The sequence below is a fragment of the Pan troglodytes genome, chromosome 6 (assembly GCF_028858775.2).
Source record: "Pan troglodytes isolate AG18354 chromosome 6, NHGRI_mPanTro3-v2.0_pri, whole genome shotgun sequence".
NCBI lineage: Eukaryota > Metazoa > Chordata > Mammalia > Primates > Hominidae > Pan > Pan troglodytes.
Window position 1 is genome coordinate 104497702 of NC_072404.2, and position 13571 is coordinate 104511272.

Genomic DNA, 13571 nt, shown 5'->3' on the forward strand with positions numbered 1-13571 from the left:
TATAACTTATATCCCAAACCATCGTGGAAAGGATTAAACTTAAAAAGTCCGTCTCAAAAAAAAAAAAAAAAAAAGTCTGTAGCACACAGCAAAACCTTTACTCAGAGGAAAAGCTATATCCTTGATTTCTTTCTTTAAAATAAAAAACTTGAAAAGCAAAAAACGGACCTGTCTTAGAAATCAGGAAAAGTAAACCAAATAAATCAAACAAACTAGCAAGGAAGAGTAGTATATGTAAAAACACTATTAATAACATAGAAAAGAAAATCTAGTAAAATAAGGTAATACAAATCCTTTTCATTGAATACATCTATAAAATATATCAATCATAATACTGAGTGGAGAAAATTGAAAGTAAATTTATGCAAATTAGGAATGGAAGAAAAATATATAGTGTTACTCTATAAAAGATCAGTCAGTCACTGCATTTCTTTGTCAAATGAGGTGAATGCCCAGAAATAATTTATGTCCTAACAAAATTTGAATTACCAGAATCAACTTTAGTAACATAGACTAATTGCTATAGAAGAAACTAGAATGATAACTACAGATAAAACATTAAAATGTCATCAGAACCAGATGATTCTACTGTACCTTTAAAGAATGCATAAAGCCAGTGTTAAACTATTTTAGATCATAGATAATAAAGGAAAACTCTTCATTTCATTGAAATACCATATAAGTTTATACCCAAAACTAATATGCTACAAAAAAGATTTCTGTAGTACAACTACAATTGTGAATATATATTTTAAAATGCTAAATGAAATAAAATATCAAATATAGAAATAGTTGAAGAGAAAAAGGCCAGGTGCGGTGGCTCATGTCTATAATCCCAGCACTTTGGGAGGCTGAGATGGGCGGATCACGAAATCAGGAGGCTGAGACCATTCTGGCTAACACATGAAACCTCATCTCTACTAAAAATAAAAAAAATTAGCCCGGCGTGGTGGCACGTGCCTGTAGTCCCAGCTACTCAGGAGGCTGAGGCAGGAGAATTGCTTGAACCTGGGAGGTGGAGGTTGCAGTGAGCCGAGACCACACCACTGCACTCCAGCCTGGGCGACAGAACAAGACTCTGTCTCAAAAAAAAAAAAAAAAAAAAGAAAAGAAAGACTCATTAGGATCAAATGGAGTTTTAGATACAGGGATATAGAGTGGTTCATTATTCAAAGATTTATCCACATACAATTTAAAGGAAAAGCCCTTAAATTTTTTAAATTTCATGTCAAATTGGTATGAAAAGATGTCAATTTGGTAACATTTACCACTTTAAAGAAAGACTCTAAATTAACACATGATGGAAGCTGCCTAAATTTATGCAAACTATAAATTTACAATACCTATAGAGAATTCTAATTCTAAATTGAGTAAACACTAAAGATATTTTAATTAAAACCAGAAATCAAATTTGTAATGCCCTTTAAATGAAATGACCAGACAGCAAATAAAAGATGAAAAGCATCATCTTTTGCTGATATATTCATATCCATATCTATCTAGAAAACCAAATTGATTCAATATTAGATTTGGTAAAATAATTTGTGGAGGAAGAGGTTACATTCAAGATATGTATAAAAATCAATTTTTTCTATGTAATCACATTAAGAATTTAGAAATGAAAATGGGAAAAATATTTTATTTACAGTAGCACCAAAACAACAAAATATTTATTACTAAGAAAAACATGGAATTTATCTAGATAAAATAATAACATCTTTTTGAAAGTCATTTCTATTTGAAAGCAAATTGAAAGACAAACCATATTCTTGGACAAGAAGGCTCCAAATAGAACTGCCAACAAAGTTGGGCTGGGAGAGGAGAATTGCAAAAAACAGTATTAAATTTTTTTGGTAAAATGTAAGTCTGGAGAAATACAGACTTAAGTATGAAAAAGAATATGAATGACTTAATTTTCCAAATATCTAAATATAATGTAAAGCTTTTGTAATCAGAACAAATTGTATTCAAATGGCAATTGATCAGTGGAACAAAATAGAAAATTCAGAAAAAGATGTTAGTATGTGTGAGAATTTAATATATGACACACATGATATTTCAGTTTAGAAGTAATTGTGTGCTTTATAAATTGTTCTGGCATAACTGAGAATCTATCTAGAAGAATCTAAAGTTGGATACCTTCATTACAGCGTAGGTAAAAATAAATAACTCTACATGGGTTAAATAATAACATATTAAAGATGTTGTAAAGAAAATTTAAATGACTGCATATATCATCTAGGCTTGTGGCAGGAGAGTCTTAACCAAAATGGGAAACCAGAAGTTAGAAAATAAGCTTTGGGCTCCATAGTATGACAATAGTGTCTTCCATAATAACATAGTCCCTCTGTCTTTGCCGTCATTTTATGGCTGTTTTGCCTTAGTGCCTTGCCTGTCCCTGGGAATGTATGGAGAGGAAGACAGGGTGCAGCTGGGTTCTCGATGGGTCAGCCACAGGAATAATAAGTGGCCTTTAAGGATGAGGTTCCAGACTTCACTCAGAGAAAGCTGTACGTAAATAAGATGCTGGAGAACATCAGTCTTCTGGTCTCTGTGCGTTGATTGTGCTCTTTCTTGTATTGCCCTTCAGTCATCATGTTGTCCTTGTAAGTAATTTGCATTAGAATTGAGGATGGCTTGAGTTAATATTGCTTTTTCTGCAACTGGATTTTCAGCTCTGCAAATCTGAGTAATTTTCCAGTTAAAAGCAATGAGAGGAGCAATGGAAGGAAGAAAGAGAATTCTACCAAGACCTGAGTCTAGGCAGAGAAAATGGATTTAGAAACCAAGAAGTAATTTTCACTCAAGATAGTTGCAGGAAGAAATTATTTAATGGTGTGACAGTATGGAGATTTCACATTTGAGAGGAGCCTTTTGTACGGTAATGAGTATGGGAAAGTTTGACTCACAGCTCTACATTGGCTTGACATGTGATAAGTTATACTGAAGAGAAACCCTATGAGTATAATGAAAGTGAGCAAGAATTCAGCCAGAATACTAATACATATATACACCAGAGATTTCATACAGGAGAGAAATTCTATGGTATTTTTCTGCATGGAAGAGGCTACATTGATCATCTCTTAAACAACACAAGAGCAATACACTAAGGGGAAAAACTTACATGGATGTAAACACTATGGGAAGGCTTTCAGCAATCATTCATCCTTCATCAGTGTGAAAAAAAATTCATTTTCTTGAGAAACCCTATGAATGTGACAAATGTCAATAAGAATTCAGCTATCCGCTAACCTTATACACACAAGAGAATTCATGGTGGGAGAGAGGAAAACCCTATGCATGTAACCAGTGTGGGAGAGCCTTCAGCACACATCTAACCTTCATGTACACAAAAAATCTCATTCTGTAGCGAAATTTTAAAACTATAATGAATGTAGAAAATCTTTAACAAGATAAATCCTCTTGAGGAAATCAGTCTTTATACCAGAGAAACAATTTGAATAAATAGGAGAAATCACATGTATATAAACTTAATAAATGTAATGAATGAGGAAAGTCTTCAGAGATTATTTATGTTAGTCAACATTAAAGTTTTCACACTAAAGAGATACCTATGCTTAGAATCAATGTGGAAGTGCCTTCAGCTGGGGTTTGCATCAGGCAGCTCATCCAGGGGAAACACTGTAAAGATTCCTGTAGCATACAACTGAGCAAACAAATCACACTTTTGCCAAGTGACATCTTTTAAAACATATGTAGAATAAAGATATAAGATTGTCAGGTGTACTTGGAAATACTTCAGGCATAAGTTGGTTATAAGTAGTAACATATGAGATAAACCTTCATCCAAAGAATACTAATTACAAGAATCCTGGCCAGGCCTGGTGACTCATATCCATAATACCAGCACTTTGGGAGGCTGAGGCAGGAGATTGCTTGAGCCTAGGAGGTTGAGACCAGCCTGGGCAACATGGTGAAACCCTGTCTGTACAAAAAAAAAAAAAAAAAAAAACACAAAAAATTACCCAGATGTGGTGGCACATGCCTATAGTCCCAGCACCTCGGAGGCTGAGGTGGGAGGATCACCAGAACCCAGGAGGTTGAGGCTGCAGTGAGCCATGATGGCGCCACTGCACTCCAGCCTGATCAACAGAGTGAGACCTTGTCTCAAACAAAAAAAAAAAAAAAAAAAAAAGAAGAAGAAAGAAAAACAGAAAAAATGCTTAAGAAAGTAAAGGTTATTGCTGAAAAGTCTTTTAAAAGTGTCATTCTGTTGAGTATGTGGACCAATATTTCTTTAATAATCCATCACTGTTGATTAGTCAGTATTTTTATGCTGCTAGTAAAGCATGATTACAAAGACTTTGAGGCTATCAGAAAATAACCTTGAACTTTAACTAAAACATGTGGCACGCAAAATAGTGTATCTTTTATATATTCACAGAAAGGACAAATGGAAATATGGATAAACGTGATTTGTAAGTGAATTAAAAAAAAAGTCACACAGTATTGTTCATAGGACCAGTAAAATGGAAATAAAAATGTGAATACAGAATGGTTGGATACATTATGATACCATCTCACCATGAAATATTATTCAGTCATTAGAAATAATTTAGAGCTATGGACATTGAGGACATTGATATCCATGACTTATCTTTTTTTTAGACAGGGTCTTGCAGTGTTGCCCATGGTGGAGCACTGTGGCATGATCTCAGCTCACTGCAACATCTGCCTCCCAGACTCAGGTGATCCTCCCACATCAGCCCCCAAACAGCTGGGACTACAGGTGTGCCCCACCATGCCCAGCTAATTTTTCTATTTGTAGTAGAGACAGGGTTTCACCCTGTTGCCCAGGCTTGTCTTGAACTCCTGGGCTCAAGGGATTCTCCCACCTCAGCCTCCCAAAGTGATGGGATTACAGACGTGAGCCACTGTGCCCAGGCGCTTCATTGGTTTTTAAAAAGTAAGCAGTAAAGAGAAGTAGGTGTAATCTCATTTGTGTAAGAAAATAAGAAGGAAAAACAAGCTATATATACATATATATACATTCATATATGTCTAAGTATATGTATATATTATAGTTGTTGATGAGTATATATTCTTGGGTATAGAAGCACAGAGGAAAGTACTCAAATATACTATCTTTTTTTTTTTTTTTTGAGATGGAGTCTCGCTTTGTCACCCAGGGTGGAGTGCAATGGCACAATCTTGGCTCACTGCAACCTCCGCCTCCTGGGTTCAAACGATTCTCCTGCCTCAACCTCCCGAGTAGTTGGGACTACAAGTGCCTTCCCCCACACCCGGCTAACTTTTTGTATTTTTAGTAGAGACAGGCTTTCACCATGTTGCCAGGCTGGTCTTGAACTCCTGGCCTCAAGACATCCACCTGCCTCAGCCTCCCAAAGTTCTGGGATTGCTAGCATGAGCCACCATGCCCAGCCACATGTACTATCTTATTAACATGAATAAACAAGTAAAGAAGAAAAGACCATATAAATGAAGGAGGAATTCCAGATATGTTATGATCAGATTTATTTAAAATTATATGTTTGAATATGTGTACTCTTACGCCTAAAATAATTCATTGCATTATTTAGAGAATCTAGGTTTTAAGGCAGAGTGACTATTCAATAATAAAGTTGTTACCTTTTCTTGAGACCACAGTGAATTACCAACAGTAGTAGTAAAATGATGCTAAATGCATGAGCCTTTTGGAGGATCTCATTAGATACCCTTACTGCGTAGCTTAGAAAAGAATTCTGCTAAAGCAAGCATGTTATTGTCCTATCCATAAGGAAAAATAAAATTAGAAACAGCAAGTAGGTCTCACCAGCTAATTGCAGACTAGTGTAAAACTTAAGTTGTTTCACCTCCCCCCTTTTTTTCTTTTTAATAGATGAGGATGGTCTTGGTATAAGTATTATTGGAATGGGTGTTGGAGCAGATGCTGGACTTGAAAAGCTGGGAATATTCGTCAAGACAGTAACAGAAGGTGGTGCTGCTCAACGGGATGGCAGGTAAATTAAGGACTGTTGTTAATAACTTAAAATCTTTAGAGAACTTTCCTGGAAGTTTCCTTCAGTTGTAGCTTTTTGCTTTTGTTTGTTGATTTTTTAGGACAGAATTTCAGGTTTCTCAGATGTGAAAATCTTTAAACACTTGAATTATTTTCTGATATGCAGGCAAAATATCTGCTTTCTTTAATATATATTAGGTAAATGAGTGGGCAGATCTATCAGTCTATACCTGTCTTTATCCATTCATCTATCTGGTGGGAAGTGGGCAGAAACATGGGTGTATATAGTTGTAAATGTGTGCTATGGAGGTCAGCACATAGTTTCACTTCAGAAATATTGAAAGAAATGATAATAGTTCTGGCATCTTAAAAAATGACACATGTAGATGGTAAGTTAGGAACTCTAATTCTGTATTGATGGTAATTCTGAAGGTCAGTGTTTCTCCAAATATATTTATGTAAAAACACAGGTTCTTGGGTGCACCTAAACCTGTAGAATTAAAATCTCCAGTAGAGGGGTCTGGCAGTCTGCACCTTGGATAATTCTGGTACACAGCAGAGCATCCAGATTATCACTGTTTTGTCTTAGCTTTCATAATCTCAAGCTATTTGTCTGTCTGTCTATCTATCTATCTATCTATCTATCTATCTATCTTAGGCGAAGATTTTGATTAACCCTCATACTTGGCTCTGATATATCAGGTTGAGGCTAGAAGCAGAAGGTGGTGTCTTAGTTTGTTTTGTGCTGCTATGGCAGAATACCTGAGACTGGGTAATTTATAATGAACATAAATTTATATGGCTCATGGTTCTGGAGGCTGGGAAGTCCAAGATTAAGGGGCCACATCTGATGAGGACCCTCCAGCTGAGTCATCCCATGGCAAAAGGTGCAAAGGCCAAGTGAGAGAGAGCAAGAAGGGGCAAAACTTGCTTTTATAACAAACCCACTCAAAGAAATAAATCCACTTCCATGATAATGACATTAATCTATTTGTGAGGCCAGTGCCCTATGACCTAATCACCTTTTAAAGGTCTAACCTCTCAACACTGTTGCATTAAGGATTGTTTTCAACATATAACATTCAAACCATAGCAGTTGGCAATATAATAAAAGTAGACCCAAATATACGACTGCTAAATTCAAAGAATTATTATGTTGTTTTATGTACATTTAATGAATAGCTTTAAATTTTTTTATGTTTAAGTATGTATCATTTGACCATCTTATCAAGAAATAATAAAGCATGTTGGAAAGAATTTGTGAATCTGTGAGGAGACCCAGAGCAGCATCTTTTTTTTTTTTTTTTGAGATGGCATCTCATTGTGTTGCCTAAGCTGGAGTACAGTGGCATGATCTCTGCTCACTGCAGCCTCTGCTTCCCAGGTTCAAGTGATTCTCCTGCCTCAGCCTTCTGAGTAGCTGGGACCATAGGCGTGGACCACCACGCCCAGCTAATTTTTGTATTTTTAGTAGAGACGGGGTTTCACCATGTTGGTCAGGATGGCCTCGAACTCCTGACCTCAAGTGACCCACCTGCCTTGGCCTCCCAGAGTGCTAGGATTACGGGTGTGAGCCACCGTGCCTGGCCCATTGTTTCTGTTTTAATCCTAAAAATGCATACTGATACCCACAGATAGTTCTCAAAGAGAGCTCAATTGATTTATGTAAATACAAAACCACACCTTATATCTTCTTTTCCATGAGGTTAGGGATAACATCTTAGTGGTAGCCTTATTTGTATTCCTATAGCACTTAGTATAATGCTTTGCATAGAGAAGGTTTGAAATAAATCTTTTGAGTGAACATTCAGCTGTCTACATTTAAAACAAAGAATGTGGAATATGACTATCTTGTGTCCTAAATTAACTTATTAACAGTCTTCCTCCTTTTCAGAGTAGTTAAGGAAATAACCTCTTTGCCCCTTTAATAAATTATATATAATGATAGTAGTATTTCCAGTTATTAATGTACCACCTTTCTTCCAAGAGAGCTAAAACTTGTTTGTAAAATATACCTCATTTCTTATTAAGTTTGATGAAAATTTTAAGATCATGGGAAATAATGCTACAGTTAGTATTCAAACATGCTTAATTGTTATGAACCATCCAGAAAGCCAAACCAAAGTACAACTTGATTAAAAGAAGAAAAAGTCAGAATATTTTGCATTAATAGCCATGTAACAGATGTCCTGAAAAAAAAAGAAAGAAAAATAAAATTTTGCATTTAGTAGTTAACCAGTTCCTGTTGTTCTAAACATAGACATATTTATTTTTCCTTCAATCATTTTAAAATTAGGTTTGCTTTCTATTAACCTATTTACTAATTATTTATTCTTCTACATAGTTTCATTATTTATAACTACATTAGAACTCTGCTTTACCAGTCCCAGTGTACATTTATTTCCTCAGTCCTTTTAAATGAGTATTTTCCTAGTATACTAATCCTGTTGTTGTTATAATAGGTGCTTAATAAATGCCTCAGTGAATATATTAAGACATGTAACTTGGGCCAGGCGAGGTGGCTCATGCCTGTAATCCCAGCACTTTGGGAGGCTGAGGCAGGTGGATCACCTGAGGTCCGGAGTTCGAGACCAGCCTGGCCAACATGGTGAAACCCCATCTCTACTAAAAATACAAAAATTAGCTGGGCGTGGTAGTGGGCGCCTCTAATCCCAGCTACCTGGGAGACTGAGGCAAGAGAATCGCTTGAGGGAGGTAGAGGTGGCAGTGAGCCAAGATTGTGCCATTGAGCTCCAGCCTAGGGGACAGAATGAGACTCAGTCTCAAAAACAAAAAACAAAAAAAAACTTGATGTGATGTAATGGATAGAATCTTTAAGAAAATGTAACTAGGAGCCTTCATTCCATTCCCTCTACTTATCATCTGGGGATATTCAACAAATTACTTAATTTTCATGTTATCTACATCGCAGGTTGTGGTAAGCATTAACTAAGTTTGTGTGAATAACCTTCCATAGTGCTATTCATATATATGAAACTGTTCTTGAACCAAGTAAGAGTAAGCTTGAAACTTAATAAAAAAATAGTTATTATGGGAGAAGCCTCATGGAAAACTATTAAAGGTGTACAACGTAAGTACAGAATCAAAATTTTAGAGGTCAGAGAAACTTTAGAGTTTTTATAATCAATACATTTTCTTGTCTATTAATAAGAAAATTGAGGGTGGTTGTATATGTGCATATGTGTGTGGGTGTCAGAAAATGACAAAATAAAATTATTATTACACTTACAACAGATTTATATCTTTTAAATTATTATTTCCACCACTACTGGTGTGTTCATTTGCACAGCGTTTACTGTTTACTGATGTTTACTATTTAAAAGGTATCAACATACAAAAGTGCAGTTCCTCTAGTCAATAATACATTTTAAGTTATATACACTTACTGATATAGAAAAATATTCCATTAAGGATTTACAAAATAGTGTGATTAATATGATGCCCTTCTTGTGTAGGGTATATATTCTATTTCTTCTTTTCTCTCTCTTTGTTCCTTTTTGTCCTTATCTCTCAGTCATTCTCTTTCTTAAAAAACCTAAAATTAATATATACAAAAGTGTTGAATGGCTCTAGTGTATGGGTTTTTTAAAATTTTGGCTGATATAGAATATCTAATTTTGTAGAGAATATATACCACTTGTGTATAGTTTCTGAATTAAAACTAAAAATGATAAGATTTTCACCCCGAGGAAATTACTTGTCAGACCTCCTTTATTGACAGAATTAAAGTTCTGGGTTAGATGTTCTCTAAGGTAGTTCCTTTTAGCCTTGAAAGGATAAGATTCTGTATTATTGTTTTCTAGCTTGCTTTAGATTCTTAATAACTCTTTCTATTTAAGAAAATTTATTTCAATTTAATCTCAGATTTAGTCATACCTCCTTCAAGGAATGTTAAATGAGCAGACATGTATACATAGAAAGTTTTTTTTTCTCACCCTCCTCCCTCCTTCCTGCCCCCACAAGAAGCCTTTTCATTGTGATCGTTTGTATTCCTGTTTAAATAGCTTGTAAACTCTCACCACATTTTGAGTAGTTTAAAAAATTTGCCGTGGGTATTTATCCTCCTGAGTTTATCCAGTATAGTTAAAAAGTTTTGACCCTTCCTTATTCTTTGATATTATCTCTCTTACATTCAAAATTTTCTTTTGTCAAGCTTTTCATGTGTGTACTTTCTCCTATGATGCCTTAAACTTACAGGGTGCTCAATAAATATTTGTTGAATGAGTGAATCCTTGTGCTTTAGTCACTTTTTATTTTTATTTTTTATTTTTAGGGGCGAGGTCTCACTATGTTGCCCAGGCTGACCTCAAACTCTTGGGCTCAAGTGAACTCCCCACCTCAGCCTCCCAAGTAACTGGGAGTATAAGCGAGTGCCACAGTGCGGGGCTTTTAGTCACTTTTGAAACCTTTACTTGGGCTTATCATTTTTCTCTGTTTTGTTTTTGTGCTACCTTCCTTTTACAGAGTAGCTTATAATTTAGTTGAATGATATGACAGCCATTTCTATTTCCTGTTTCTAAATTTTTAGTAAAATAATATTAAATATATTGACTATTAGTTTTTGTTGTCATAAATGTAATTTTTGGGATTGCACAGAGGACACTTTCACACACTAATGATTTTCCAGTCCTCATTCATGATTCCATAAAGTAAAATTAGTTTCATAAAAACAATTCAAAATGCTGAATTGTAGAGTAAATCACATGGATGGTAACTGACAAAGGATGTTAATAATGCTGTGCTAAATTAGAGGCGAATTAAAAGTCCGTTTTGGACACACTTTGTTTTTGGGTCCTGTTTTTGTTTCACAAGCTTTTGCTCATCATCATTTTCAATCACTGTCCTTTTCAATTTTATTGGAAGAGATACCACATATGAAATTAAGGTTCTGTGTAGTTTATCCTCATTCAAGTTTGGTTTTCAAATGATTTTAATTGTTTTTTTTTCACATCTTTTGGGTAATACCAACATATACAATAGATTAGAGAGTCCTATTCTTTTGCTTATCCTGCAGCAAATTCACCCCCTCTTAGGACCCATCTTTGCCTGAAGTACCCTCCAGCCTAAGAGAACCCTGGATGGAAACTTGTTTTAATTGAATCTGTCATGGTCCCCTATTCGATGGTTTCCTCTCTGTGCACACACTCTCATGTTAGTCTTCTAATAAAATATTTTGCCTATTCACCCCTTAGATTTGGGCTATTACTGCTTTGATATGTATTTTCACAATTTTCACATACATTTAAAACTTCAGTATCTAGCATTTTGAGGAAGATCTCTGTTGACCAAAGTACATTAATGTTGCTCCAGCTGGTCTCCCTGTCATTCTTCTTTGGTGGCTTTGTTGACAAAAGCCCTGTGAGGTAGGGTTATTTGTTTTCCCTTCCCAGAAACACTGTGTCAATAAGTAACTATCCAGTAACATTAAACAAACCCTAGAATAATCCAATTTATGTATTTTCATTACCCTTATCCCTATTGATTCTGGTTTTCAGATTAAGAATTGCAGGATCTCAGCAATATCACAGTGAGACTGAAGAGCAGTAGTGTTGTGCACTTTTGTTTATGGTAAGCACATGGAAACTATTGAGGAACTGGCCAGGATGAGATGGTTTTTACAAACTAGCCAGGTATGTTCCCATAAATTCCATTCCAGTCGACAGTATTTCCAGGGGAAACAGGCTATTTCCTCTGCTATCCTGGAAAATTTTGGAAAGTCTAGATAATCCATAGAACTGGTTATTCTTTGTAGTCTGGGATGGTCTGATACAGAACTCTGTCTAGGTATTCTTTTGTTTTTAACCACTGAGAGTCTTCCCTTGTCTTTTCTGTGCTTTTCATTACAGCTAAGATTTAAGAGAGATTATCAGTGTTACTGTTCTGTGAGGTTGCATCTAAAAGTTGTCTTCTCACGAGATAAAAGATACAAGCAAAGTGGGTGTTAGACACCAGAAAATTTTTCCTGTCACAGTAACCATTTTTGTATTTAATACTCTGCTGGCTCATGTTCTAGGGAGTTGTAGGAGCAACCTATAGTGGGAATAAACCTGAACCACTGCCTTTTTCATCCATTATTCCCCTCATCTCTCACCCAACCCTCTTTACCTCTCTTTCCTCTTCTCCTCATTTTTAGTTTCTTGAACTTATCTCCACCTTAATCATCACAGTTTACCTCCATAAAAAGGTAAATTGAAAAGCCCGTTATATAGCAAACTCCATAGAACTCCACTTCTCTTCCTCCCTCCTTCTCTCACTCTTTTTAAAAACGTTAAAGATGGTTTTTATTTCCTCATTTTTTTAATTATCAGATTTTCAAATTTTTTCTCTAATGAATGTATCACTTTGAAATGAGAAAAAAATTTAAATGGACACCCTTTTGATGAAAATAATAATCAAATAGCATGAAGCTTTCTTTGTCCCCCTTAATGTTTTCAGTATTAAGGTAGACAGGAAGAACTATGTAGAATCAGTATTTTAGTCATAGGATTCCTCTTTTTCACATTGATCTCTGATCTCTGAATGCAAAGAGCAAATCCAGCCGAAAGTCTATCGTTACTGTTTCTGTTGCATGGAATACTTTGCATCTTGTATCTCTTCTGTCTTCTTTTTTTCTTTCTTTTTTTTTTTTAAACTTTTATTTTAGATTCAGGAGGTATATGTGCACTTTTGTTAACTGGGTATATTGTCTCATGCTACGGTGTGGGGTATGAATGATCTCATCACCCAGGTACTGATCATAGTACCCAATAGTTAATTTTTCAACCCTTGCCTCCCTCTCTTGCTCTCCCCTCTATTAGTTCCCAGTTTCGCTTGTTGCCATCTTTATGTCCATGATTACCCAGGATTTAGCTCCCACTTATAAGTGAGAATATGCAATATTTGGTTTTCTGTTACTGCATTAGTTTGCTTAGGATGATGGCCTCCAGTTTCATCCTTGTTGCTGTGAAGGACATGATTTCATTCTTTTTTATAGGTGTATAGTATTCTATGGTGCATATGTGCCACATTTTTCTCTGTCTAGTCCACTGTTGGTGGACACCTAGGTTGGTTCTGTGTCTTTGCTGTCATTAATAGATTTGCAGTGAACATGTAAGTGCATGTGTCTTTCTGGTAAAATGATTTGTTTTCTTTTGGATATCTACCCAGTAATGGGATTGCTGGATTGAATGGTACTTCTGTGTTCTTTGAGAAATCTTTAAACTGCCTGCCACAGTGACTGAACTAATTTGTATGCCCACCAACAGCGTGTAAGCATTCCCTTTTCTCCACAGCCTCACCAGCATCTGTTGTTTTGACTTTTTAATTATAGCCATACTGATTGGTGTGAAATAATATCTCATTGAGGTTTTGATTTGCATTTCCCTGGTGATTAGTGATATGGAGCATTTTTTAATATGTTTGTTGGCTGCTTGTATGCCCTCTATTGAGAAGTGCTGTTTATGTCTTTTGCCCATTTTTAAATTGGGTTATTTGTTTTTCACTTGTTCAGTTGTTTAAGTTCTTTGTAGATTCTGGGTATTCGACTTTTGTCAGATGCATAGTTTGCAAATATTTTCTCCCATTCTGTAGC

At 35.5% G+C, this 13571-nt stretch overlaps 1 protein-coding gene across 16 annotated transcripts in view; it reads left to right on the forward strand.

The window, feature by feature from the left end:
• The window catches only part of PPP1R9A (protein phosphatase 1 regulatory subunit 9A), a 387118-nt gene that overhangs the window by 206741 nt on the left and 166806 nt on the right, over window positions 1-13571 (forward strand). For all 16 annotated transcript variants that reach the window (XM_063815444.1, XM_063815448.1, XM_063815449.1 and 13 more), the window contains exon 4: window positions 5861-5981. In XM_063815444.1, coding sequence (XP_063671514.1) covers window positions 5861-5981 — 121 coding nt within the window. The remainder of the gene's footprint in view (window positions 1-5860; window positions 5982-13571) is intronic.